The 27,114-nt window shown below is 33.4% G+C and overlaps 4 protein-coding genes across 4 annotated transcripts; 3 read left to right on the forward strand and 1 right to left on the reverse strand.

The window, feature by feature from the left end:
• Positions 1–412: 412 nt before the first annotated feature.
• Positions 413–3,652, forward strand: EMB2394 (Ribosomal protein L6 family). The gene is made up of 3 exons (XM_007045569.3): positions 413–551; positions 1,270–1,578; positions 3,186–3,652. Exons 1-3 carry the CDS (start codon positions 520–522, stop codon positions 3,520–3,522), a joined length of 678 nt encoding a protein of 225 aa, XP_007045631.1. The 5' UTR covers positions 413–519; the 3' UTR covers positions 3,523–3,652.
• Positions 3,653–3,808: 156 nt separating this feature from the next.
• On the reverse strand, positions 3,809–7,559 carry LOC18610092 (protein DETOXIFICATION 40-like). Its single transcript, XM_007045571.3, has 7 exons — positions 7,156–7,559; positions 6,392–7,023; positions 5,323–5,379; positions 4,580–4,818; positions 4,362–4,480; positions 4,198–4,284; positions 3,809–4,114 (listed from the first exon to the last, which is right to left on the reverse strand). Exons 1-7 carry the CDS (start codon positions 7,471–7,473, stop codon positions 4,052–4,054), a joined length of 1,515 nt encoding a protein of 504 aa, XP_007045633.3. The 5' UTR covers positions 7,474–7,559; the 3' UTR covers positions 3,809–4,051.
• Positions 7,560–12,491: 4,932 nt separating this feature from the next.
• LOC18610093 (uncharacterized) lies at positions 12,492–13,888 on the forward strand. The gene has a single exon (XM_007045573.3). The coding sequence runs from the start codon at positions 12,630–12,632 to the stop codon at positions 13,071–13,073; it is 444 nt and encodes a 147-aa protein (XP_007045635.2). The 5' UTR covers positions 12,492–12,629; the 3' UTR covers positions 13,074–13,888.
• A 5,640-nt stretch (positions 13,889–19,528) lies between these two features.
• On the forward strand, positions 19,529–20,051 carry LOC148764354 (uncharacterized). Its single transcript, XM_088804011.1, has one exon. It carries the CDS (start codon positions 19,566–19,568, stop codon positions 19,953–19,955), a length of 390 nt encoding a protein of 129 aa, XP_088660137.1. The 5' UTR covers positions 19,529–19,565; the 3' UTR covers positions 19,956–20,051.
• Positions 20,052–27,114: the final 7,063 nt, after the last annotated feature.

Raw genomic sequence — 27,114 nt, forward strand, 5'->3', positions numbered from 1 at the left:
GAAAATAAGATGAGAGTTATGAGATAAAAACTAACAATTAACAAATCAACACTCCGTAAAAAATCATCAAGTCGTGTTAGATTCATTTGTTATCTCGAAGTCAAAACTTATCATGCCACAGTGAATTTTTCTTGTCGTGTTTGTATTTATTTATTTACCAATAGATTGTAAAAAAAATTATCATGTCTAATTAAAGTCGGAAAAAAAATTATAATATCACTTACTATGCTTAGACTTCGGGAGGCCTTAGGCTCACATGGTTTCTTGGGCACAGGGCTATTTTCTCATTGTTCACTCTGTTTTTGGGCCTAGTTAACTGCCCACAGCCCAACAAAGAAAAGTTCAGGCTGTAATTGGGCTAAGCCCAGTGGTACTTTGGGCATTCCCTCCCTCTTAAAAGAAGGGTAATAGTGTCATCAAGCTAAAACAGGCTGACACACTCGATAACAATTGAAAAGAAGAGTAACCAACAATCGTTTTGGATAGGCCGAAGCTGATGCTAAAGGAACTCTCCAGGAAATGGCTTCTTCAATTATATCTTTCCAAACCAGGTTTGAACCCCAACCATGTTTCTTTTGTTTCTGTCTTTGTTCTGCTTATGGATAGTCCTTTCGGGTATTGTAGCCTCAAATTATTGGGCGTTAGGAGATGGGTTTTCCTTGCTTTTCACTTTTTTAGTTCATTATATCTTTGTTTTTAAATGTTATTTGGTCGTGAAATTAAGAATGTTCCTTTCAAATTGCTATGCCTGGAAATGGGTTTGTCTCTTTTCACTCTATTTTTGAAGTGACCTGCTACTTGGTGTGCAGCTATGGGGCTCTAAAGTTTGTATTGGCCATTGCTGGGAAAAACTTTCTTTTTGCATTTCAAAATAAACACTTGTCAAGTGTTGAAATATTGCATAATTTATCAACTGGATATATAAATTACTGTGTAGTTATCCTTTGCTTTTTGTTGTGTTTGAGGTGTAGTTTTTTTACACTAGGATCCACAAAGTAATTGGCCAATTTCAGCTTCTAAGCTTCCTTGAGATATAGAGTTAAATGATCAGTCATTTTGAAATTACAGTATCGAAATATTGCAGTGTTAGGAAAGGGCTCTTGAATGTAAAGGAGTATCATTAATTTTACTTGGTGATGAAAACAGAAGCTGTGCTTTCTAGCAGCAACCAAAGGGATCATTAGTTATTGTTATCCAAACAGGTCTGTTTCATGGGGCTTGTGGATTATTTCTGAAATTTGATGCCGTTACTTTCTTGTGGTCTTGCAGCAATTTGAGGTCTGCTTTTTTGGGAGAGAGAAATGCAATCTGCATTTCTAGCATTCCTGTAACTCGTGTTAGTTTAGTGAGGAAGGCTGTAGAATGTAAGGAGTCAAGAATAGGGAAGCAGCCAATACAAGTGCCATCCAATGTGACAATTACATTGGAGGGTCAAGATGTAAAAGTAAAGGGTCCTTTGGGAGAACTTGCATTGACTTATCCACGAGAAGTAAAGGTTGATAGGGAGGAACCTGGGATTCTGAGGGTCAGAAAGGCAGTAGAGACTAGGAGAGCTAACCAAATGCATGGGCTTTTCAGGTAATTGGTCCTACCGTGTTATTTCTCCTCTCTTTCTCAGAAAGTTGCCTTTTTTTAATTTGTTCTTGATATGTTATTTGTCTAGTCTATCTTGATGATTACGTAATTATTACTACTTAGTTCTTCATAATTTTTCTCTAAATACCCTTTTACAAACATTACTGAAGGACTATACTGATATTTGGAATCAAGATCACCTTTGCAAATTCACCACACCAACAACTAGCATTTTATGATTACAATCTGATTTTATCATCTCATGAAAATGAAAATGATAATTGGTTTTGAACAAGTGTTCAGAATGCCTATTGATTTTTTACCACATTATCTGAAATTAGCATTTCGTATCACTTACAAAAAGAGACAATCAATTATTCACCTCAGTCCACTAACCATGGTCCTTAGCCGTCTACCTTTGTGGTTTTTATACCTTTTCCACTATACTTGCTTGTTAGGCATCTACCGCTTATTCGTTGTATTGTATCCCATTTTTAATCTCTTTAAACTCCATAATGAAAACTGCAATTGGATCTATTCCTTACAAGGAATTAATTTGATAAATGTCCTCAAGCACCCATGGGTGCCATTCTGGATTTGAGCTGGGTTTTGGATCAAGGTATCTTGAATTCTTGATTGACTGCCTTCACAAAAAACATCACTAATTTCTTGACTCCATCTTTGGGTCCCAATCATTCCTGCAGGAGATGTAGGTGCATTCTCTGCTTGCCTTCATTCAACATATTTATAACAAGTGTGTTCCCTTATGATGATCACCTCATTAGGAGTCAATCTTTTAACCTGAAATTTGAAATTCCAAAGAAACCTCCCTTCTCCCTCTTTCCTTTTCAAGAATTTTATTTATTCTTTTCAGAAATTGATTTTGGCGTTCCTAGAATGCTTCTATATATGCTTAATTTCCTTGCTTTCTATGATATATGGATTTTTCAACATGTGAGTTGGTCTTATAAAATCCTGCATGTCACTGGGACATGTGGTGTGTGTTGATCATACCAGCTGGCAGAAAATACATCCGATGGCTGTATCCAACAGATTGACATACAAATGTATGCAAAATTTGGTATTTTTCTTGAAATGGATGAAGTTACTGTGTTGGATTCTTATTTTTGTACATAGGAACGTGATTTTTACTTCAAGATATAAAGGCAAATTTAGTAGCAGCAGTAAGTGTTGAAAATGATGTGAACTGTTTATGTGGATGCATATTATGGTCCTATCTGACATTCATGGCTAGCTCTGTGTAAAAAGATTGTTGATGCAGGAGAATGTGGTGTTCAAAAAAAAAAAAAAAAAAGAAAAGTAAGGACACGGAAAAATCGTATACCCTTTTGGGTATGAGAGGAAAGAGCTACTGCTTGAACCCACTATGATTTCTGCTCCAACCCTCACTTACTCCCAGTATCCTAATCACCTGACTAAGGCCATGTGATGTGTATTTAGTCATGCATTCTTCTTCTTTGATTCATGTTTCTCTCTGTTTTCAAATTTTTGTATGAACTAATTATGTGAAGGAAGTTTAGACTTTGAAAGTCTTTTAAGTATTACTTAATAACACTTAAATTGTGATTTTACTTTGATGAAATTGCTAGGACTCTTACTGACAACATGGTGGTGGGAGTATCAAAGGGTTTTGAAAAGAGACTTCAACTAATTGGAGTTGGATATCGTGCAATGTTTGAAGGAAAAGACCTGGTGCTGAGTCTTGGCTTTTCCCATCCAGTCAGGATGGCAATCCCAGAAGGCATTAAAGTGAAGGTGGAAGAAAACACCAGAATCGTTGTAAGTGGATACGACAAAAGTGCCATTGGTCAATTTGCTGCTTCTGTTAGAAAATGGAGACCTCCGGAACCATATAAAGGAAAGGGTGTGAAATATGCTGATGAGGTTATAAGAAGAAAGGAGGGAAAAGCAGGGAAGAAGAAGTAATGCTGTTGTATCTTGTTTTCTCATTTATCCTATCATTTTGTTCTTGTTTAGGAATCTGTAATGAAATGTACTCGTCTTGCTGTTCAAGCAATTTCTTACAATGAATGAGTAGTTGATTCTTTTTTCCCCATTACAGCTTTATACCATCTGTAGAAATAAGAATGCCTCTTGTTGCAAGATTCCTTCTATATAGATATAGGATTTACGAGCCATTTGCTTAGAAGTAGTTTTTGAGGCGACCCCTCTTATATATCTATTAGAGAAGAGAACCTCAGGCGCCAAGAAAAAATAGAAATAGCTGGCACTTTTCAATCAGCTGCATAGGTCATGCATACAGTGTTCTTTCTAATCTAATCTAGTCATCAAAGTATATACTTGCCAATAAACTCAACGATGGAAAGGGCAGTTCGCTTCCCCGGGTCACAGTTTGGTTGATGAGGACCATAATTCGTATGAAGCCAGGGAGGTGCACTGTCACAAATCAAGTTATTTGTATTTGTTTATGTGGCTGACATTGTCCGATGACTCTCTACTTCAAAAGAGGCTCTTTCTTATCCTCCCATGTGACCAATCTCTTTCTAGCTTCTTCGACCTGCCATTGAATATAAGAATCTGATTCAGCTTGACAAGCAATAAATTATGTGTTGTTTGATGGAAAATATGAAAGGGGGTTACCTCCTTTTTCCAGTCTGTCCGAAATGTGACCCAAACCAAGATGAGGGTTTGCATGGCTGTGCCGCCAATCATCCCTGACCATATCCCCTGAAACCAGATGATGCATGAATAATCCGAAGCCAGTGGCCTTTGAAATATTAAAAAGAAAATGGCGATGTAAATACCTTGGCACCCAACTTAAAGTAAAAGCCAAGAAGAGAACCCAAGGGAATCCCAACCACGTAATAACAACCAACGTTTACATAAGCAACAAAAGCTTGCCATCCACACCCAACAGCCACACCTTCATGCAAATCGTAAAACCAGAAATGTGAGACAGAAATATGTTGAAGTAAATCCCCTAGGAGTTCTCTTTAAAAGGAAACTTTCGAAGTTGTTATACCAGAGAGAACAGGCTGAATTCCGTTGAGGATAAGGGTTAATGCTAGAAGCGGACAAAGATCCGAAACAGCCTCAGCCACCACTTCACCTCCTGTGAAGGCATAGCTAAGGACGTGACGAAGAGCCAGAACTATAATGGCTGCCGCCACTGAGATTATGGCGGAAAATACAGTCACTATTACCACCGAAAACGATGCTGATTTTGGATGTCCTGCTCCTAGCTCGTTCCCAACTCTTACGCTGCTCATTTCCATTCATATTTTTTAAAGATTCATATTGTAGTAATTTGTTAGAAAAACTGAATGACACTAATTTATATACTAATATATATATATAGGATACGAATATTTCAAAGTACGTATAAGGTTAATAAAAGAAAAGATAATTATATTTGAAAGATAATTACTGTTTCAATTATATATAATTGATATTTTATGATATTAATTTAAAAATGATTCAATACTATTAAAATTAAGAAAATAATTTTTTACATAAACGTCATTTAATACAATTAAAATTCTTATATGTTTACAAATTAAATAAATCTTAATAATAAACAAATATAAAAATTCTCGTCAATTAAAAAGTTTCAATATCTATAGTTATAAATATATATATATATATATATAATAGATATATATATATAAAATAATAACTTTTAATAAATTAAGAACATTATATTATAAATGATAAAAGAATAGTAATCAAATAAAATCTGAAAGCATGAAGTCGATGATGACTGACCTTGCGGCAGCATTGAATCCAACTGAAATCATAAAGACCCATCCAGAGATCGTCATGCTGAAATAACCCATTAATTAAGATTCTATTAATCTAAAACATTCAATTAAATTCCTCCAATACGTACTTTTGTTACATTTTCTAGTAGTTCCATTGTACGTTCAAAACCAAAATGGAGGTTTAAACAATCTGAGAGAACAGGGAAAGCAAGCACATTGTTCCATCTTTAATTATTCATGTCTGGTAGTCAACTCAAACATGACAACTCCCCCCACATTTATTGACGTACGGCTGACATGTTGCTTTCTACTCAGTGAATTTTTTTTCTTCTTTGCTTTATATATATACAAAATAATAAATCATACAGTTAAGAATAAAGGGATAATAACGGATTTAAGATTTTGTTTAGAGAATAATTGAAAAATAATTATATAAATTTATAAATTTATATATAATAAAAAAGAATAAAAATCGAGGACTTGAGGAGCGGCAATCGCCACCACTTTAACTTCGTTAATGAAGATGGGCTAATAAATTTTGTAAAAACATAAACATAAAATCAATGATAGTTATGTAGCTGAATTATTAAGAAGAGAAGACAATTCCAAACACTTCTCTGACAGTTTTATCTCCCTTTTCCCAGGTTTTGGATCATTATGCTAAGTTTCAACATCAACGCACTTACTACATGTACATAAGATTATTATTTTATGACTTTATCGCATGGTAAGAATTGTAAATCCGAAAGTCTGCTAAGTAATTATTGATATAAATAAAACAGAATCTAGTCATTAAATACGTATCTATGGTCAGCAATCACTTTTCATTTTTGTAGTTTTAGGGTGTAAACAAATGGGAGGAAAAAGCCATGTTGATTTCTTCCAAAGTGACCTTTTAATTTAAGTCTTTCTGTTCTAAAGGTTATGTACCTTGCCAACAGGTTGATCAAAAGTTAATCTCACCCGTACAAATCCTCCAATAAGATATTCGATTAGTCCAGCTTGCATTAATGTTTTTTACGTTTTTGCTACCAAAAAAGAATAAACACAGAACAGAAATGATCTGTACTTACCAAATGGAGAGTGAATCCAAGGCCAACTCTGGGTTCTCAAGCAACCCCGCTAGCAGAACCAGGATCTGGAAGTACCAAGTTTCCAGGCACAACATCACCGCCGATGCAGCCGATAACTTGAAGAAGCTCGGCAGGCCAGTGAAGGCTTGTACGCTGAATCCCTTCCATGTATGTCTGCACTTGTCGCTTTTAACTATGTATACAAATTGAGCAACCACCACAATCCACCAGGACAAGCTCAGAACCAGCGATGCACCCAACAAACCAAGCCCAATTTTGTACACTGCCAGCCAACTTAGCAGCAGATGTATAATTAACGTAGCCGTAGATATGTAAGCACTAGGGGCCACTATGCTCTGAGCCTGCAAAAATTTCTGTATCGGGAAATTTATGGCGTATGCAAATATTTGGGGGATTAGGCCGTAGACGAAAATTGCAGCTGCCGAGGCAATATCAGGCGATTCGCCAAGTAATAGTAAGATTGGTTTGGAGAGGATGTAGATGATGGTGAGAAGAATCCCCGTTAAGGTGAGGAGAATCGCTGATCTTTGAAGATATATGCCTAGCATGTCGTACTTGTGTGCCCCAAATGCTTGCCCGCAAAGCGTCTCCACAGCACTCCCCATTCCCAACTATACATATATTCGTAAAAATCATAATAAAAATTAACGTCAAGAGATAGCTATAGATATATCAATCTAAATTCATGTTAATATTTATATATTCCAAACATTTGATTCAATGAAAAAAAAAATTATTTATACCATGAGACCATAAGCGAAGACTTGGATGCCAGTGTTTCCGAGGGAGGCTGCGGCAAGTTCAAGATTACCAAGGTGGCCGGAGAAGATTTGGGTGGACATGGACATGAGGTAGTTGATCATATAAACAATAACGGCCGGTGCAGCCAGGTGGAAAAGGAGCTTGGACTCGATCCATGTTCCTTTCCTAAAACGCTCAAACAAGGAAAGCCTAGCGTCCGACAATGTGTCCTCAAGCTCTGAGCTTGTTTCGGATTTCGTGTTTGAAGTTTGTGACTGAAGCAGAGGCTGTTGGATGGACTCTTGGGATGACCCCATCATAGACTATGGCTGTGGACCGAGAAGAGTTTTTCAATTCAGAGTGGGTGAATGTTTTTTTCTGTTTGCGATGAGTTGGGAGTAATATATTTATGAGAGGCAAGGGGCCTTATCAAGAGTTATATATGGTGTACATTTGCTGGCTGTTTCCATGAAAAGGATACACGGATTTGGAAGTTTCTATATGAACACTTCATCCAGACCATTTAGATCAGTTTAACATGTACTTAATTTTCTAATTAATTTATAATTAGCAGCACAAGCAGTATCAAATTGATCAGCCGGAAGTGTGAAGTGTTACAAATAAACTAATATTAGGCCTCTGACGGGCGTCTGCAGCCTAGCAAGTGCGTAATCAATTACCTCAGAGGCTGCTTTGAGACTGAAAGCGAACAGCGTCGGCTAGCAATTCACACCAACCCCAAAATTTTTAACTGCACAAATCAATGTCTACAAAACCTTAGTTTGGCATCTTGCTAGTTATGAAGAAAAGACCAACCGGAAGATCTTAATTTCGTTCGTATTAATTAATTGTGTAGGACACACTCTCTACGTTTGTTCAGTAGCAGTTAAATTATTAACTTTGAAAGATACCCAAAAAGAAAAAGGAAAAACTATTCAAAATTCAATGGCCACAAAGAATATCTACATCTCTCCATCTCTATAGATAGAGCTTAAGCTTCCGGTGGCAGAGATCACGTCCATGGAAATCTAATCTATATATATAGAGAGAGATCCCACTGGTTCCAAATTGATAGCGAAAGGTGTATCAGTTGACGACACCATGACACACAGACACACACTCAACACTGCTATATACCATACGTAAGAAAAGAGTGATATTAGAGTAAATTGTACCATTATTATGCTTTATTTTCATTTATTTTAAAAAATTATTCTTTTCATCCACAGATTTTTTAAGTTTGTTCAAGATTGTAAGGAAACCTGGATAGAAATTGTTAGGTGAAGCTTTTGTGGATGTACATTGATATATATATATATATATATATACATATATATTGCATGATGTGTACCATTTTATATTTTTTATTATTTCGTGGATAAAATAAAAATGAAATTTAGTGAAAAGATCATGCTTTAATGACAAAAGTTTACCCGTAATATTAGCATTTGTTGTTATAAATTCGATTCATTTCAAGTTAATTACAGAATTCAATGTCATTTTCAGTTAAAAAAAATAAAGAGAAGAAAAAACAAAGAGTACTTTTCGGGTTGCCATTATTGACAGGGGGCATCGTTCCACTTCACAAAGATATTTTTATGTAGACAATTACACGGGGAGAGGACAAAGATAATTTTCCATCAATCCTATTTCTGAGGTTGTAAATTGCAAGACGCAATCACTAATTCAGATAACTTTTTTTCTTTTATGATCACCTTTTTGTTTGTTAAAATAGGAACCCAAAATTCGAATCGTTCTTCTGTTTAGACTTTTCCACGTACATGTTCCAAAAATTAATTATTATGTAGGTAATCTTTGTGGTCAATTTATTATCAACCCTTAATATAATTAAAGTATAAAATACTAACTTGAACTTTTTGCACATTTTTATTAAAAAAAAAAAACATCTTAGCTTCAACAAGACAAAATCCAACAAAAAGGAACTTAAGAATTTTTTAAAATTTTATTTATATTATGATTGCAACACTACGTCACCTAACAAATGAACGATTCATTTGTGATATAATTATAATATAATATTATCAATTGATTAATTAATTAATTAAATTACAATATTGTTAACTATTCATTCACTTCCATGATTATACACATAATTTTGAAATATAAGATTTTTCTATTTGTAACAGTATCTACGTTAAGAAAATAGATTTTCATATTTTCCAATTTTTACATGGAAGTAAAGTTTGCTGTTGTGTGACCCTGACATGCAAACCACACCAGGTTCTTCTACTATTGCATTTAATGAATTCTCTAGTAACGGTAATACTTGGTTGTCCTGAGTTCTGGTTGGTTCTTCAAATGCATTCAATGTGGTCTTGGCACCTTTTGGATTATTGGAAGATTACATAAAGATTGATTGTGATTTGTGATTGATAAGTCCTGTGCCCTTTACCATGTACGAGGTCTGCTACGGATCGCTTGCATTGAAGAGTATGGAGGGAGACGGTACCCCCTTGGGAAGAGTTTTTTTGTTGATGAAAGGAACTGTACAGGTCTGCTTTTGATTTTCTATGTATAGAGTGGCGGCAACGGGATGTGCAGTGATACTTTCGTAAATCACAGGGTTACTCCTGGATGGTCAAAGCCCTGTGATAAATATTTGCTGGGTTGTGTTTTTTATCACTCTTGACTTGGTTGTGAGGGTTATAAATTGCTGTGGAAAGTCTTCAAACAGTAGGAAGAAGACTTGCAGCAGCAACTTGTAACTCTTGAACAATTAAACACACAATTATGTCTTTCAAAAAAAAATCTTAAGGTTTTAATCTCTGTGTAAAGGCAATATAAAATCACTAATTATCAAATTTTAAAAAATAGTTTATACTATATTATCCAATTTAATAATACTAGTTCATGACTAATTGAGGAAAAACTTAATAGCTCTCTTAATTGGGATGCAAAATTTGTCAAAATACTTGTTTCTTACTCATGTTTGATTCATGAATACTCAAAACCCAACTCATTGGCCTTTTTGAATTGAGCCTCCTTCAGTAATAATTTTAATTGTGCAAAATATTGATGGGCTTGGTTCATGTCAGGCCGTTGCCTGTTTGTATGATTTCTGTGCAAACTCTGCTCAAAAAGCTCAGCCCAGACGGAACAAAGACAGACAGAAGTTGGAGTTGCTTGGGTTTCATCCCTATATTAAAAATAAATATAATATTTTAAAAAAATGTAAATAAATTTTTATTTTTTATTATATTCAATCAAATATATTTTTATTTTCAATAAAATAAATTTTTATATTTTTAATTTTTACAAAATAAATTTTTATGACTAATGATTCATTTAATCAAAATATTATTTGTCATATATCACATGAAACTACAATGATATATTAATATGTCATAATCAATTATGATATAATTATGTGATATTTTTCTTTTTCTACATCAGCATCATGTTAACATCAAATAGATATAAAATGACAAGTGACATTATAATTAATTATAATAAGCCATCCATTAATTATAAAAATTTATTTGATTCAAAATAAAAATATATAGACTTAATTGAACGTAATTGAAATATATAAACTTAATTAATTTTTCTTAAATATTTTAAACATTATACCTTAAAATTAAAATGCTTTGATTATCAACAGCTCAGCTACTAACTTGGTATTCCCACATAGTTTATGTCAAGGCTTTTGTTTAGGGAAAACACATGGCAATGGAAAGCAGATATTAGAACTTAAGGAAGAACTTGTGCAGCAAAAATATTACATCCGAAATAAAGAATTCAATTAAATGTTATATCAAATAAAATAAACCAATGTCACATGCATTTCACCTTAGTCAAACGAAGACCATCCATGTTTGGAGCATTTGGGTGGTGTCTCCCATTATATTACTACCGAAAACCAAAGCAGGAAAAGTCACAGATGGGCCGTCTCCACATGCATGACAGGAGAACAAAAGGCTCCCCAACATTTCCTGAGAAACCACCGATGGTGACCTAACCCATGTGAAAGATACCCCTAAATTATAACTATAATTGACGCGTTGGCCCTTCCATTTTAATTTTTCAACGACCCTTTTGAGTTTTATAATAACTAAAACTAAAGTAATATCTATGATAAACAAAACAAGTTTCAAATTGGTGCCCTAAACTTGAAGGACATCTCACATTCACCGAACCCACCGCCACCATCCTTTGCTATTGCGTGTTCTAATAGCAAAATTTGACTAAACTTAACTAATTCTATTTCAAATTTATTGATCAACTCCATTGCACACTAAGCCCCCTTTTTGTTCATCACTTGTTTCATTATTCTACTTACCTATGTATTACCATAAGTTTTTAACCTAATTTCCTTGTTCAAGCCTTGATTGATTGATGATAAGACGATCAAGGTCGAGTTTGCTACTTACTATGAATAATATTAAATGTTATCACTATACTTCAATTTTGTTAAATTTTATCACTGTGTACTTTTAAATTTATTAGTTTTTGAAATTAAAAGTAGATATTGAATAATAATATGGTAGTGAAATTCACCTTAATCTCGTTATTAAGCAATAATTGGTTGGAAGTTTGCTGTGATCAATGTGGATTTAGTTGATATGATTTGCTTGGCAGTTTGGTTAGGTTGATTGGAAAATCAAACCCTTGGTGCTTAATTTATTTTCCTTTTTTATTTTTCGAAATAAAGACCAATCTTTATGATAATATAAGATACAAAAAACATGAGGTGTAGTAGTTTATCATTGGAACTTATTGCAACTAGATTGATTTTTCCTAATCGATTGCACATATGCTGTATAGAAACCAACAACAATGTGGAAACAATACAACAAAAGTTCTCTAAAGAGAGTAGGGTCAAGCTCAAGCATGTTAGTGAAGCAGCTACAGTATATGAGGCGCAATTAGAGGCCCTTAAACTGACTATAATCCTATAATTAATTTGGGAGAAGCCTGGAAGACTCCAATATTAACCTGCCAACCTCCCTAATTTAAAATGAAGTTACAAAGTTAATTGGGTCACAGGTCGCAAGGTAGGGCAATGGGATTACGCTATCAAAGACAAAGAGTTATGTTTGTCATTAAGCAAAAACAAAGTACTTTCAACTGTTAGTGAAGAATCTGGGATTAATCAATTGGAGTAGTAAATGCCACTGCCTTGAGGCATAATTTATGCAATTGGTGTACATGTACATGACAAATGCTTTGGTTACAAGGTAATAGACGGCTATACATATCTATTTAATTTTTTTTTTGTATTTAATTAATGTAAAATCAGACAGTTATGTTATGTTAAAGAATCATTAACCTACTAGTTTTTGGAGTTTTGCTAAAGAATCTGAACTCCTCCTTCCAAATACTCCGGCGGAAAAAGCGCAATTTCATGTGCTCTACGTTTCCTGTTTCTGTATATATGTGATTTACTCTGTTGCCTTAGTTCTCTCTCTCTCTCTCTCTCTTGCCTACCTGATTGTTCTCGTTTTACATCTGGAAGATGGGGAATTGCTTGACAAGTAACAAGATTGTAGCACAAAACGACCAGCCTGAGCCACAAGGCTGCCGAGCAGAAGTCATCGAAGAGACAGGAAAAGTTACAGCTTCCAAGTTGGAAGGAGCCGAGGTTGCTGCTGATGGGGGTGAGAAGATTAAGAAGAAGAAGATGGTGAGATTCAAATTAAACGAAGAAAGCAATGCTGATAGAGGGAGACAAGCTGAGTCCAAAGATGGGGTTGTGAGAATAAGACTCGTTGTGACACAGAAAGAGTTGAAGCAGATTTTAAGTTCCAGGAAAGATTTGAAGCACACTTCAGCGGAGGGATTGATAAGAGTTATGAAATTGAGAGGTATCAGGATTTCTGAGGGTGGAAGAACAAGTGATGATGATGGCTTTCATGGAGGTTGGAGGCCGGCATTGGAGAGTATTCCAGAGGAACATTAACAAATAATATCTGTAACTTTAGTTTTGTCCTGATTAACTCATCTCTCTGATTGTAAAAAAACCTTTGATTTTACCTTTGTGAGACTGCAATTTTAGATGTCGTTGCTTCTTGTTTTCAGTCACTGATCAGGTTGATCGGACCCCTTTTTTATGTGGATCCTTAGTTGAATTAATGAAAATCTTTCTGTCATACGTGCAAAGGTGGCGAAGGGCTTTGATGCTCTCGTATTTTTCATTGTGTGAAGGTTACTTTTGAGGCTGTGCTTCGCTAGCTGTTTCCTGGTACGGGGATTCTCTCTGGTTCTGTTTTGATGATAGGAGGATATTACTCTATGGTTGAGTTTGTCTGTAAGTTTACATTGCCAGGAGGTGTTAAGGGATGTTTGTTTGCTTTGAATTATTCTATGTGGTTCTGTGTATGTGATGGGATTGTACATTGGCAGGCAATGGTATGCGGTGGTTGTTGCTTTTTTTCTTTGTTGGGGTACTGGGTGAGACAATAGGGTGATATGGTGACTGATTTTCATTTGTTGAGGTGTATTGGGGGTTTCTTCTAAAGGTTGTGGGGGTTGCGGGTTGTGTTGTGGTTCTCTTCATAAGATTACGGTGGTTCCGTGAGTTTATTGCAAGGGATAATACAGCTTAGAAAATTACAGGCTTCATGTAATGGGATCAAGTGCAACGGTGACTTTCTGTTTGTTTTTTTTCGTGGCAGCAGGGGAGCAAATCTGTTTCTACGTTGTGTTATCTCTGCTGGGTTTGGATGTTTATTGCTTATATTGGATTTCTACGGTTGTTTTCGATGTTTTGTGATATGGAAACTGCTGTTCTTAGAAATATAGTGTTTGTATTAGCTGTTAACCTCTTAGTTCCTATTACATGAACTGTTTAGACTAGATCATACCAATCATGAAATTATGTCATTATTACCCTGTTTTTTGTATCTCTTTTGTTCATCAACAGAGAAAGAAAGAGGAAAACCATTTGTCATTTTGTCATGAATGTTTTTTCAGTTAAGGTTTTCTTTTAGCTTTCTATGTTTTTCATTTTATTTGCTTATTATTGTTAACTTTCTACGGTTAAAACTTGAAATTTTTTATAAAAGTCTTCGTTCAAGATTTCAAGCATTGAAAATATTAAATTACAAGAGGAGAGACTTATTTTAAAAAAAAAAACAATTAATTTAATTTCCATTACTCTGAATTAAATTTACAAAAACTACCCTTACATGGTAGTGGAACAGCCATCATGGCTGGCAAGACCATAAAAGCCCATCCTCCCGCAACAGATCAACATTTAAAGACATAGATACACAGACAAGCTCCCCAGAAATGACCAACCAAGTTTCATTCCCCTGTACAGGCATTAACACCATCTATCATGCAAAACTGTCAGCCTTTTGCAAAAATCATGGTGCCTGTCAACGAAACAGCCGCATAGATAGACCTCACATGTCAGAAACAACTCCCCCGGCACAGCTCACCATCTGTCCTCCCCTCAACCGCCTTTATCTCAGTCAAACATATCCCACCATTTGGGAGGACAGGAAACACCTACACCAAAAACGAAATTTGGTGTGCATCTCTCCGTAAGCTCATAGAAACCGTCCTGGATCAGTGTCTGAAAATAAAAATATAAAAATTTATTTAATTTAAGATATAAATATAAAGATTTAATTAAAAATAATAAAAAATAAAAATTTATTTAAGTTTTTTAAAATAATTTTATTTTATTTTATTTTTAAGAATTATGTCTAGAATCATTAACTTGGTAGGTTTCGAATTTTACAAAAGAATTGAACTCCTCCTTTCCAAATTGTCCGGCGTTGAAAGTACGCGTAACTAATTCCTTGTCCTCTACGTTCCCTGTTTCTATATGTCTATGTTTCACTCTGTACCCTCAGTTCTTTCTCATTCTTGCCTACCTGATTATACTCGTTTTGCATCTGGAAGATGGGGAATTGCTTGACGAGTATCAAGATTCTACCACAAAACGACCAGCCTGAGCCACAAGGCCGCCAAGCAGAAGTCATCGAAGAGAGGAGAGAACTTTAAAATCTAACGAGGTCTCTCCCTTTTAAAAACCGAGTGCTGAAAACCTCATGCCATCGCATTTGTGGCTAGCAAGCACCTAGGCATTAGTAGGAACGTCAATGGCTACTCTGTTACAAGGTACTTGTATGTATTTAACCCAATTATATAAATTAAGGTATCTTATAATTGGGTTTTGAAATGGATAGTAATTTTACTACCTTTAGCTACACCCTACTTGAACCTTATACCTATTTTATAATATTTTATTATTATTTATATAATATATAATAAATAATTAAATTAAATATGTAAAATTTTATTTTAGTTTTCTTTTTTTTGAAGTGAAAGAAAACTCCAATTGGATATAATAAAAAGAAAACTAAAGTTTAGGTTTGTATATGTGTGAGTGCAAAACAAAGATGATGAAGGCATTAGTTGTTTTTCCAAAGGCTAAAATAAGAGGATCATGTGATTATAAAAGTTAATAATATAACTTTCGGGTTTACATCAGATAATAATGAGAAAGGCAATATACGTTTTGGTACACCAGATTAAACCCCCTTGTTATCTGATCTAAGACGACCCATTTGTTCTGCAAGCTTATCCATATGCTGATATTTGTCCCATCCGTTGTCCAATTGGCTGCCCTTCATTTCCCTTGCTTTTGTCATCTATTAGTGTTTGGATTTGAATTTGTGTAAGGATAAGAAATTCTTCACATTTTCACCAACTTTGCGAATAATTTATTATGATAAAAATTGATAGATATATTAATAATATATAATTGTTAGTCAAATTATTAATGTTATGTCATTAATATATTTAAATTAAAAATCTATTAGATTATTAGTAATGTTTGAATAATAAGAATATTGTATCATATTGGAAGGAATATACATTTAGTTTTTTTATACATTTTCAACAATCTAATGTTCATATTATTGAAGATTTTGTTCAGTTATAGAACTTCTTGTATGGATTGAGCTGTTGAAGTTATATGAAGGCGCATGTTTGTTCTTCAATATATATATATATAACTTTAATATAAACATATTTACTTTTTATTTTGTATTTTATAAAAATTATAATTTATAATATATATACTTTGTTTATGTATACTTGTAATAATGTGTGTGTATATATATATATATATACACTCCTAAATAGAAGTTGTGAGATTAAAATAATTTTGCAACTTATTTTTGTTTTTAATTTCATGTAATTAAGGATAAATTTATAGAGTTAATTAAATTAATTCATGAAAATATAATTATCAATCAACTTGTAATGTTTTTTAATATATACTTTATATATTATGTTAATTTATAAGGAATATAATAATAATTATTATTATATATGTACTTTTAATATAAACATATTTAATTTATATTTTATATTAATGTTGCAAAAATTGTAATTTATAAAATTATTAAATATAAATATATATACCTTTGTTCACATAAACTTATAATATATATACTTAAAGAGAAGTTATGAGATTATCATATAATTATTATTTGTTTATTTTTATGAATTTAAATTAAAAAATTATTGTTGTAAACTTGTAATTTTATTATTTATTTGTTTTTATAAATTTAATCATTAGTGAATTGTACGGAATATGGATGTATATGGATGTGAATTGTGAAATATAATTTAATTGTATATAGATATGAGTTTGGATTCATGTTCAGGTACCTTACCCACTAAAATCCCTAGGCACTAGCCTCATAAGGCCATAATCAGATTATCGTCATCTTAATCCTTCTCCCTTCCCTACCTCCACCTAAAAGCCTACTTCCTAACACAAGCGCCCACTCTTACCCCATCCTAAGTGCCTTCTTCCCCTAGAAACTTATTGGATCACCTTTGGCTTCTGCTCTTGTCACTTTTATCTAGGGTTTCTAGCTCAATCAGTCTCTTAATCATATCACCCTTCTCTTCCAGAAAAGATAACCCCAGCCTCGTTGTCAACTCCCAGATATCCTCTGCTTCTCCTCGCAATGTCATCATTTAAGATATTAAACTTCCTCTTGATAGACCTGTCTCGTGCTCTCCACTCTTGCCCCCTCTGCATCCTGTGCATTGTTGGTTCGCCTCATACCGTATTTTCCTCCTAACTGTGAACTTGACCCACTGAACTTCAGTTTGCCTCTCCTATTTTTGCTTTTAGTTTCGCCATTACCTTAACTGCTTGGTGTGTTTCTTACTTTTGGTGAGTATCTTCTCCTCCGTTCCTTCCTTCTCTTGCTTCTCCTCTACACACTAATCTCTCATTCTTCTTCTACTTTCCATCCCACCATTCCCATTGCATCTTCCTCACTATCTTCATCCCATTCCAAAACCTCTTTTTCCATATTGCAATTGCCATCACCAACGCCACTAGGCTTATTCATTCAAAAATTCATGCATTTTGTCCAACACAGATTGTTCTCCACTTTTTGTAAAGCGAAACTTTCAAAAGTTAAAAACTTGAGATTTTTCTTAAAAGTTTTAAGTTCAAGATCTTGAATATGTAAAGATTCGATTATGGGACGAGGGGCTTAGAACAATGTGTAATGCTCTAGGAGAACTAGAGATTGTTTTTTTGTTTTTGGTTTTGGCTTAAAGTGGAGTTAAAATAGGTGTGAGTAAATGTTGTTGTGAAGTTATTAAGACGTGCTATTCTATTCTACCGATCAAAAATCTCAGTTCATGACAATCCACATTTAAATAAAATTTTGACAAAATATGAATGTTTCAAGACCATTATAAACAAAAAATAATGTCATGGCTGATGCAAATATTTGTGAAAGCAACCGCATGCATACTTTTGACTTGGACTGAGCTCAAGTGGTAAGCATGGAGTTGAAATTAAGATTGAGATCTTAAGTTCGAGTGATAATACTCTTTTTTGTACAAAAAAATAACACTATTAATCTTAAATTCGAGCATGATCCTCTCTTGTACGAAGCAAAAAAAAATATCTATTTGTAGCAACAACCAAAACAGACAACAGGCTGCTCTTATATATTAACAAAACAGACAAGAGCAGTGTCAGATCTTGCTACCTTTTCAATTTCACTTTTCCCCTCATTCTCTCTTCCCCCCCTTCTTTGTAACATGCGTAGCCTTTCTTGAACCCACCTCACAGTATCTTGCTCACCGCAACCTTCCCCACCCTACCACTCGAAACAGAAAACAGGGGCCAAAAATTAACCCAGGCCATTAAAATCGTCATTCCTTCACCCATCACCCCACCAAGACCTTTAAGACTCATACTTTAATGCAGGCACACGCACCACCCCTCATCCTCACCCTTCACTGCATACCCTTGAGACCCCACGACCCTCTCTTACAACAGAACCCCGGGCTCACTTTGTGTCCTAATATCTTTTTGTGTGATTCAAATTCAATAAGCTATAAATGTTTAATTTTTATTGTGACTTCTACTAATCATTTTTTTTGTTTTTTGATTAAGATTTTAATTTGTGATCAATATCAAGAAATTATTATTATTATTATATAGTTTTAAACTTCTTATCACTCTTTGAGTCCTAATTTTATATTCTAGTTTAGATTTTTATGTTGTAAAAGTGGATCTCGAGTAATATAATTCTGTTTTTTGCTCTTAGTCTAGGTGTGAGTGAGTATTCTTGTGAGAAAAGGGTGTTTAATCCTAAATCACTTAGATGAATATTTGACCAATATGCATATGCTATAATCTTATTTTAGAATTAAACTTATCAATTTATTCTATTCTATCAATCAAAATTCTCAATTAATGACAATCCACATTAAAATTTTGACAATTTATGCATGTTTGAAGACCATTGTAAATTAAAAATGGTGTCATGGATGCAAAATTTGTGAAAGCAAATTCATACATATTTTTTATTTGGACTTAGCTCAAGTGGCAAGCATGGAGTTGAAATTAAGGTATATAGCTTAAGTTCGAGTAGCAATAGAATCATAATAATGTCATCTTATTATTAATTATTATTAGTGAATATGTCATGTCATTATCAACTATTATTGATAAACATGTCATGTCATCATAATAATGTTATTATATCATATTAGTATGTCATCTTATTATTAATTATGATTAGTGAATATGTAATGTCATTATTAATTATTATTGATCAACATATCACGTCAACATTATGTTATATAAAATAACAAATACTATTTCGATTAAATTAACTATTAATTATAAAAAGTTATTTGATTTTAAATAAAAATATAAAATTTTAATTGAAAGTAATAAAAAGAAAATTTATTTAAATTTTTAAAAATAATTTTATTTTTTTTAAAAGATTATGTCTCGAATCATTGACTTAGGAGGTTTCCAATTTTAAATTTCTTGTACTCTACATTCCCGGTTTCTATATATTTACCTTTAACTCTATACCCTCAGTTCTCTCCCTTTTCTCTCTCATTCTTGCCTACCTGATTATACTTGTTTTACATCTGGAACATGGGGAATTGCTTGACGGGTATCAAGATTCTACCACAAAACGACCAGCCCGAGCCACAAGGCAGCCGAGCAGAAGTCATCCAAGAGAGGGAAGAACTTACAGCTTCCAACTTGGAAGGAGCCGAGGTCGCTGCTGATGGGGGTGAGAAGATTAAGCAGAAGAAGAAGAAGAAGAAGAAGAAGAAGAAGAAGATGAGGTTCAAATCAAACGAAGAAAACAATGTTGTGACACTGGAAGAGTTGAACCAGATTTTAAGTTCCAGGAAAGATTTGAAGCACTCTTCAGTGGAGCGAAAATTGAGAGGTCATGAAGCTGGAAGAACAAGCAACGATGATGGCTTTCATGGAGGTTGGAGGCCAGCATTGGAGAGTATTACAGAGGAAGATTAACAAAAAAAAATCTGTAACTTTAGTTTCGTTCATTTCTTTTATTGTAAATAAACCTTTGATTTTACCTTGCGAGTCTGCAATTTTAGATGTCATTGCTTCTTGCTTATTGTTTTCAGTCATTTATAAGGTCGATCTAAGTGGATCTTTAGTTGAATCAATGAAAATCTTTCTATGACAAAAAAGCTATCGGATATTATTATTATTATTATTATCTTGTGTTTTATTTATCTCTTTTGTTTCATGAATGATTTTTTCAATTAGGTTTCTTTAATAGTTTTCCAGGTTTTACATTTTTTTTTGAAAAACAAATTTTGTTATGAACCCTCTAACTAGTATGCCAACTCAAGTGTTTAACTTTAGAAATAATAACACGTTTGGTTCGCGGAATAGATAGGAATTGAATAAAATAATTATTACGTGAGAATAGAATGATGTGAGAATAGAATAGAATAAGTATTATGTAGTTTGATATGATAAATGGAATAAAGTAAGAATAATTATTATGAATTATTACAGTATTTGATTGGTAACAATAGCTTTGGAATAAGAAAGAAATAGAAAATAAAAAGACAAAACTACTCTTTATTATATATAATTATTTATTTTTATTTTATTTTTAAATATTAATAATTTATAATTAATTAAAATATTAATAATTAATAATTTAAATATAAATATTTTAATATAATTTAATTACTTATATTTTAATTAATAATATTTTATTTTATAATTTAATATTATTTTGATTAAAATATTAATAATTTAATAAATAAAACATTAATAGTTTAAAATATTAATATTTAATATTTTAATCATATTAATATTAATAATGTTTCAATTATATATAAAATATTAATATTTTAAATTTTACAAATAATTTATTCTTTTTTATTCTATTTTTGCCCTTTTTTTTTCTTTTTCATGGACCGATCGCCAGAAAGGCAACCGGTGTAACAAAACGCCGATCTGGCTCACCATGTGGCCTGATCTGGCCACTATGGCCCCAGATTGACGCTTCCCCACGACTGGATCTGGCCGTGGAGTGCCAGATCCAACCATGGAATCTGGTCGGAAAGCACCAGATCCAGTGCTTCCCGCGACGAGATCTAGCCGTTGAGTGTCAGATCTGGCTGGATCTCGGTTCAATGTTGTCGGAAAGGACTAGATCGACGCTTTTCAATCATATTCGATTGCTGCTGTCGCCGTCGTCGCCTTTGCCGCTGCCGGTGTTGAGTTCCAATTAGAGAGAGAATGAGAGAGGGAGAAGAGAGAGAAAGAAAAGGGAAAATGGGAGAAAAAAAAGTATTTATAAGTATAGGGTTGTAATATTTTTAGGTTATAAGGGCTATTTTGATCATTATATATTTGAAAGTTATTCCATGAGCCATGGAATAGCTATTAGGGGGGGAGAAGAGAATAGATAAAGATACTTTTAACCTATTTGACAAAATTTTTATTCCTGAGGAATTGCTATTCTATGTTTCAATTTTGTACCAAATAAAGGAATAGAAAATGATAGGGAATAGAAGGGGAATAGCTCCGTACCAAACTGCCATAAAAGACTTCTAGTGGCATAGGAATTCTAGCTTTGAGGTAACTGGAACTAGTACACTTACAAAATAAACTAGCTCCTCAAAAAGCAATTGGCAGCATTTACGTAAAATCCTGCTTCTATACTACTAGTAGCAGCAGCTTGTACAATAACAAAAATTCTAAACTTTCAAACATCAAATGACCAGAAATCCTTGTGTTATATAAAAAAAAAACCTTGAAATCTTTTATAAAAATCTTAGTTCAAGATTTTGAACATTGAAAAGATTAGATATACACACCATCCTCCTGCAACAGATCAAACTTTAAAGACATAGATACACAGACAAGCTCCCTAGAAATGACCCAAAAATTCCATCTCATCACAACCAAGTTTCATTCCCCTGTACAGGCATTAACACCATCTATCATACAAAACTGTCAGCCCTTTGCAAAAATCATCGTCCATGTCAAGGAAACAGCTGCATAGATAGACCTCCCATGTCGGAAAAAACTCCCCCTGCGGCCCTGCACACCTTACCATCAATCCTCCTCAACCTTCTTTATCTCAGTTCAAAAGATCTCAGTCAAACACATCCCACCATTTGGGAGGACAGGAAACACCTACACCAAAACGAAATTTGGTGTGCATCTCTCCATAAGCTCATGGAAACCGTCCTGGATGACCATCCTCAATTTCTCATAGAGCAGCATGGTAACGAGGTTTCAAAGACTCCCCCCCTCATGAACTCCAAACTTACCCTTCAACCACAATAAAGCAGCACTTACAAAACTCCAAAAAGACCATAACAGTATGCTTAATTCAATCCGCTATGCACAGCCAGCATCATCATCTCCATAAATGGAAAGACCACACCACACAAGGGTGGAGCTAACCAACTTTTGTTGGGAGGGATAAAGACGAAGAGGACTTCATATAAACAAATACCATATAACATTGAGAGAAGGATACTCTTATAAAATTACAGACAATTGTCCTTTTGACAACTCATTATTATGTTTGCTAATATCAATATCCGTTACATGACAAATATAATGTAAAATAACTATTGGAACACAATTATATATGATCATTCATAATCAGATTATATTATATGTTGTATCCACCAAGTCAAAAATAATTTTTTCAACTATATACCATTTGATTCCTTAAATGAGAACTAAGAAGGAAGATGATCAAAGACCAATAAAAATTATATTATAAGCTTTAAGTCCTAGATCCGTTAATTTGAAAAGATGGAAGATGATGTCTAACTTTGAGCACCATAAAATCAATTAATTCATCAAAAATTAGAAGATACTCTTCACAACGTAGTAAGTATATAGTAAAAATATTTTAAAAATTTTGAAAAGCCACGGTCCCCATAAATATACTACCCTCCATCCTCGACGCCATGACACATGTAAAGAAAAAAAGTTTTAAATACCAAGCCAAAGGGAAAAAAACAGAACATAAGGCTGTGATAAGGAAGATGGCCACAGTTTCCACCTTCCTTCCTTTGCATTAATCGTATCAATATATGTAAATATGTTTTATTATGTATTATTTTATCATATTTTTTCTTTTTTTCTTTTCATTTTTTCCTCTTTTTGTGACATGAGTACCCTTTCTTTAACCCACCCTCACAGTATATTGCTTACCACAACCCTCCCCACCCTACCCCTTGAAACAGAAAACAGAGGCCAAAAACTAACCCAGGCCCTTAAAATCATCATCCCTTAACCCATCATCCCACCAAGACCTGTAAGAATCATACTTTAATGCAAATAAACGAGGCTGCCTGTATTGTCAACAGGCAGCCACATGCACCACCCCTCATCCTCACCCTTCACTGCATACCCCTATGAACCCACAACCCTCTCTCGCAACAGAACCCCGGCCTCACTTTGAGTCCTAATATCTTTTGTGTGATTCAAATTCAATAAGCTATAAATGTTTAATTTTATTCTGACTTCTACTAATCGTTTTTTCTGTTATTTGAGTAAGATTTTAATTTGTGATCAATATCAAGTAATTATTAGTATTATTATTATTATTATGAAACTTCTTGTCACTCTTTGAGTCCTAATCTTATAGTCTAATTTAGATTTTTATATTATAAAAGTGTATCGTAAGTAAGTAATGTTTTGAGAGCACTAGTGAATAAATACTTTATAACTCTGTTTTTTGCTTTTAGTGTAGGTGTAGGTGAGTGTTCTTGTGAGAAAAAGGTATTTAATTCTAAATCACTTAGATGAATATTTGACCAATAAGCATGCTAAAATATTATTTTAGGATTAAACTTATCAATTTATTCTATTCTATCAATCAAAATTCTCAATTAATGACCATTCATGTTAAAATTTGCATTAAAATTTTGACAGTATATGCATGTTGCAAAACCACTGCAAGTAAAAAATGATGTCATGGCTGCTGATTCAAAAATATGTGAAAATAAATCCATATATGTTTTTGACTTGGACTTAGCTCAAACATGGAGTTGAAATTAAAGTAGATATTAGTGGTAATACTTTTTTTATATATAAAAAAATACTATTAATTTTAAATTTAAATTATAATAATATCATAAGTTAACATGTCATATCATTATTAATTATAATTTATTACTATGTTGTGTCATTATCATATATGAATATATCAACATTATGTAATTTAAAATAATAAGTTACATTTTGATTAAATCAACTATTAATTATAAAAATTTATTTAATTTAAAATAAAAATATAAAATTTATTTAATTTAAAATAAAAATTTAATTAAACGTAATAAAAAATAAAAATTTATTTAAATTTTTTAAAATAATTTTATATTTTTTAAGAATTATGTCTAGAATTATTAACTTAGTAGGTTTTGAATTTTACAAAAAGAATTAAACTCCTTTCCAAATTCCTGACGTAAAAAGAACGCGGAATTAATTTCTTGTATTCTACGTTTCACTCTGTACCCTCAGTTCTCTCCGTTTTCTCTCTCATTCTTGCCTACCTGATTATACTTGTTTCACATCTGGAAGATGGGGAATTGCTTGACGGGTATCAAGATTCTACCACAAAACGACCAGCCTGAGCCACAAGGCCGCCGAGCAGAAGTCATCCAAGAGAGGAGAGAACTTACAGCTTCCAACTTGGAAGGAGCCGAGGTCGCTGCTGATGAGGGTGAGAAGATTAAGCAGAAGAAGAAGAAGATGAGGTTCAAATCAAACGAAGAAAACAATGTTGTGACACTGGAAGAGTTGAACCAGATTTTAAGTTCCAGCAAAGATTTGAAGCACTCTTCAGTGAAGCGAAAACTGAGAGGTATTTGGGTTTCTGAAGCTGGAAGAGCAAGTGACGTTGATGGCTTTCATGGAGGTTGGAGACCGGCATTGGAGAGTATTCCAGAGGAAGATTAACAAATAAAATATCTGTAACTTTAGTTTTGTCCTGATTAACTCATCTCTTTTACTGTAAATAAACCTTTAATTTACCTTGCGAGACTGCAATTTTTGATGTCGTTGCTTCTTGCTTATTGTTTTCAGTCATTTATAAGGTCGATCGGATCGAGTTATGTGGATCTTTAGTTGAAAATCTTTGTATCATATGTGCAAAGAAACTATCAGATATTAGATTATACCAATCATGAATTTATATTATTATTATCTTGTTTTTGTTTTATCTCTTATGTTTCATGAATGTTTTTTCAGTTTGGTTTCTTTAATAGTTTTCCATGTTTTACATTTTTTTTAGAAAAGCAAATTTTACTGTGAAGCCTCTAGCTTGTATGTCAACTCAAGTCTTTAACTTTGAAAGTAAAAGATTTCTAGTTGCATAGGACTTCTAGACTTGGGGTAACTGGGACCTGTACATTAGCAAAATAAACCAACTTCTCAAAAGGCAATTGGCACTAGCAGCATTTACCTAAAATCCTGCTTCTCTGCTACTAGCAACAGTTTGTCCTGTAATAAAAATTCTGAACTTTCAAATATCAAATGACCAAAAATCCTTGAGATTTTAACCTAACAATGAGGTCTCTCTCATTAAAGAATTGAGTGCTGAAAACCTCATGCCATCGCATTTGTAGCAAGCACCTAAAAGCCTAAAAGCCTACTTCCTACCACAAGCGCCTACTCCTGCCCCATCCTAAGTGCCTTCTTCCCCTGGAAACCTAGTGGATTTCCACTAGCTTCTGCTCTTGCCTCCTTCTAGCTGTGGCTTCTAGCTGAATCAGTCACTTAATCATATCATCCTTCTCTTCTCGGAAAGATAACCCCTGCTTCTTTGTCAACGTCCAGATATCCTCCGCTTCTCTTTGCAATATCGACATCTAAGATTAAAATTTCCTCTTAATAGACCTGTTCCGTGCTCTCCACTTTTGCCCCCTGACCATGAACTCTACCCACTGAATTTCAGTTTGCCTCTCCTATTTTTGTTCATAGTTTTGTCGTCACTTTTGCCGCTTGATGTGCTCCTTACTTTTGATGAGTATATCCTTCTTGATTTCTTCCCTCTCTTGCTTCTCCTCAAAGCACTAATCTTCCATTCTTCTTCTACTTTCCTTCCCACCATTCCCATTTCATCTTCCTCATTATCTTCATCCCATTCCGAAACCTCTTTTTCCACATTGCAATTGCTGCCACCAGTGCTACTGATGGACTTATTCCTTCAAGAATTTCATGCTTTTCGTCCAACACAGATTTTTCCCCACTTTCTGTAAAGCGAAACTTTTGAAGGTTAAAAACTTGATATTTTTCTTAAAGTCTTAAGTTCAAGATCTTGATTATGGAAAGATTGGATTATGGGATGATAGACTAATTTTAAGGATGAGTAATGCTTTAGGAGCACTAGAGATTGTGTTTTTTTCTTTTTTTGGCTCTAAGTGGAGTTGAAGTAGGAATGAGTGTGAAGTTATTGAGACATGCTACAAGGGTCTTGAATCGGTTTGAGAAATAGTTAAGAGTGATTTTATTAGATTTTAATTTTTTAATAATAGAAAATTATTTTACTTCAAGTCAAATCACTTAAATTTTTGTGCTTTTCTATATATTTGATTTGTTTGGATTTTATCTTTTTGTTACGTATTGAATTTCATAACTTTGTAATTTTAAGAAATTATGTAAATAAAGTTTAAAATATATATTTATAAAAAATAATGAATAAAGCAAATAGTTTTAGTAAAATGAAAAGAAAGAATTTGCTTGTAATTAGTTGAGGGTTGGGCTTTCAAACCCTAAACCCTATGATACTTAACTCAAAAAACTTGCAAAAAAAAAAACCCATAATTTAATCCTAAATTACTTTGATGAATATTTGACCAATGTGCATGCTTATTTTAGGGTTAAACTTATCAATCCATTCTATTCTACCAATCAAAACTCTCAATTAATGACAATCCACATTGAAAGAAAATTTTGACTAGATATCATGGCTGATGCAAAAATATGTGAAAGCAAATTCATGCGTACTTTTGGCTTGGACTTACCTCAAGTGGGAAGCATGGAGTTGAAATAAAGATAGAGATCTTTAAGTTTGAGTGGTAACACTCTCTTTTGTATTAAAAAAAACACTATTAATCTTAAATTCCAGTCATGATCCTCTCTTGTACCAAGCAAACAAAAATATCTATTTGTAGCA

This window comes from Theobroma cacao, chromosome 2 (genome assembly GCF_053813885.1).
Source record: "Theobroma cacao isolate CCN51 chromosome 2, ASM5381388v1, whole genome shotgun sequence".
Taxonomy (NCBI): Eukaryota; Viridiplantae; Streptophyta; class Magnoliopsida; order Malvales; family Malvaceae; genus Theobroma; species Theobroma cacao.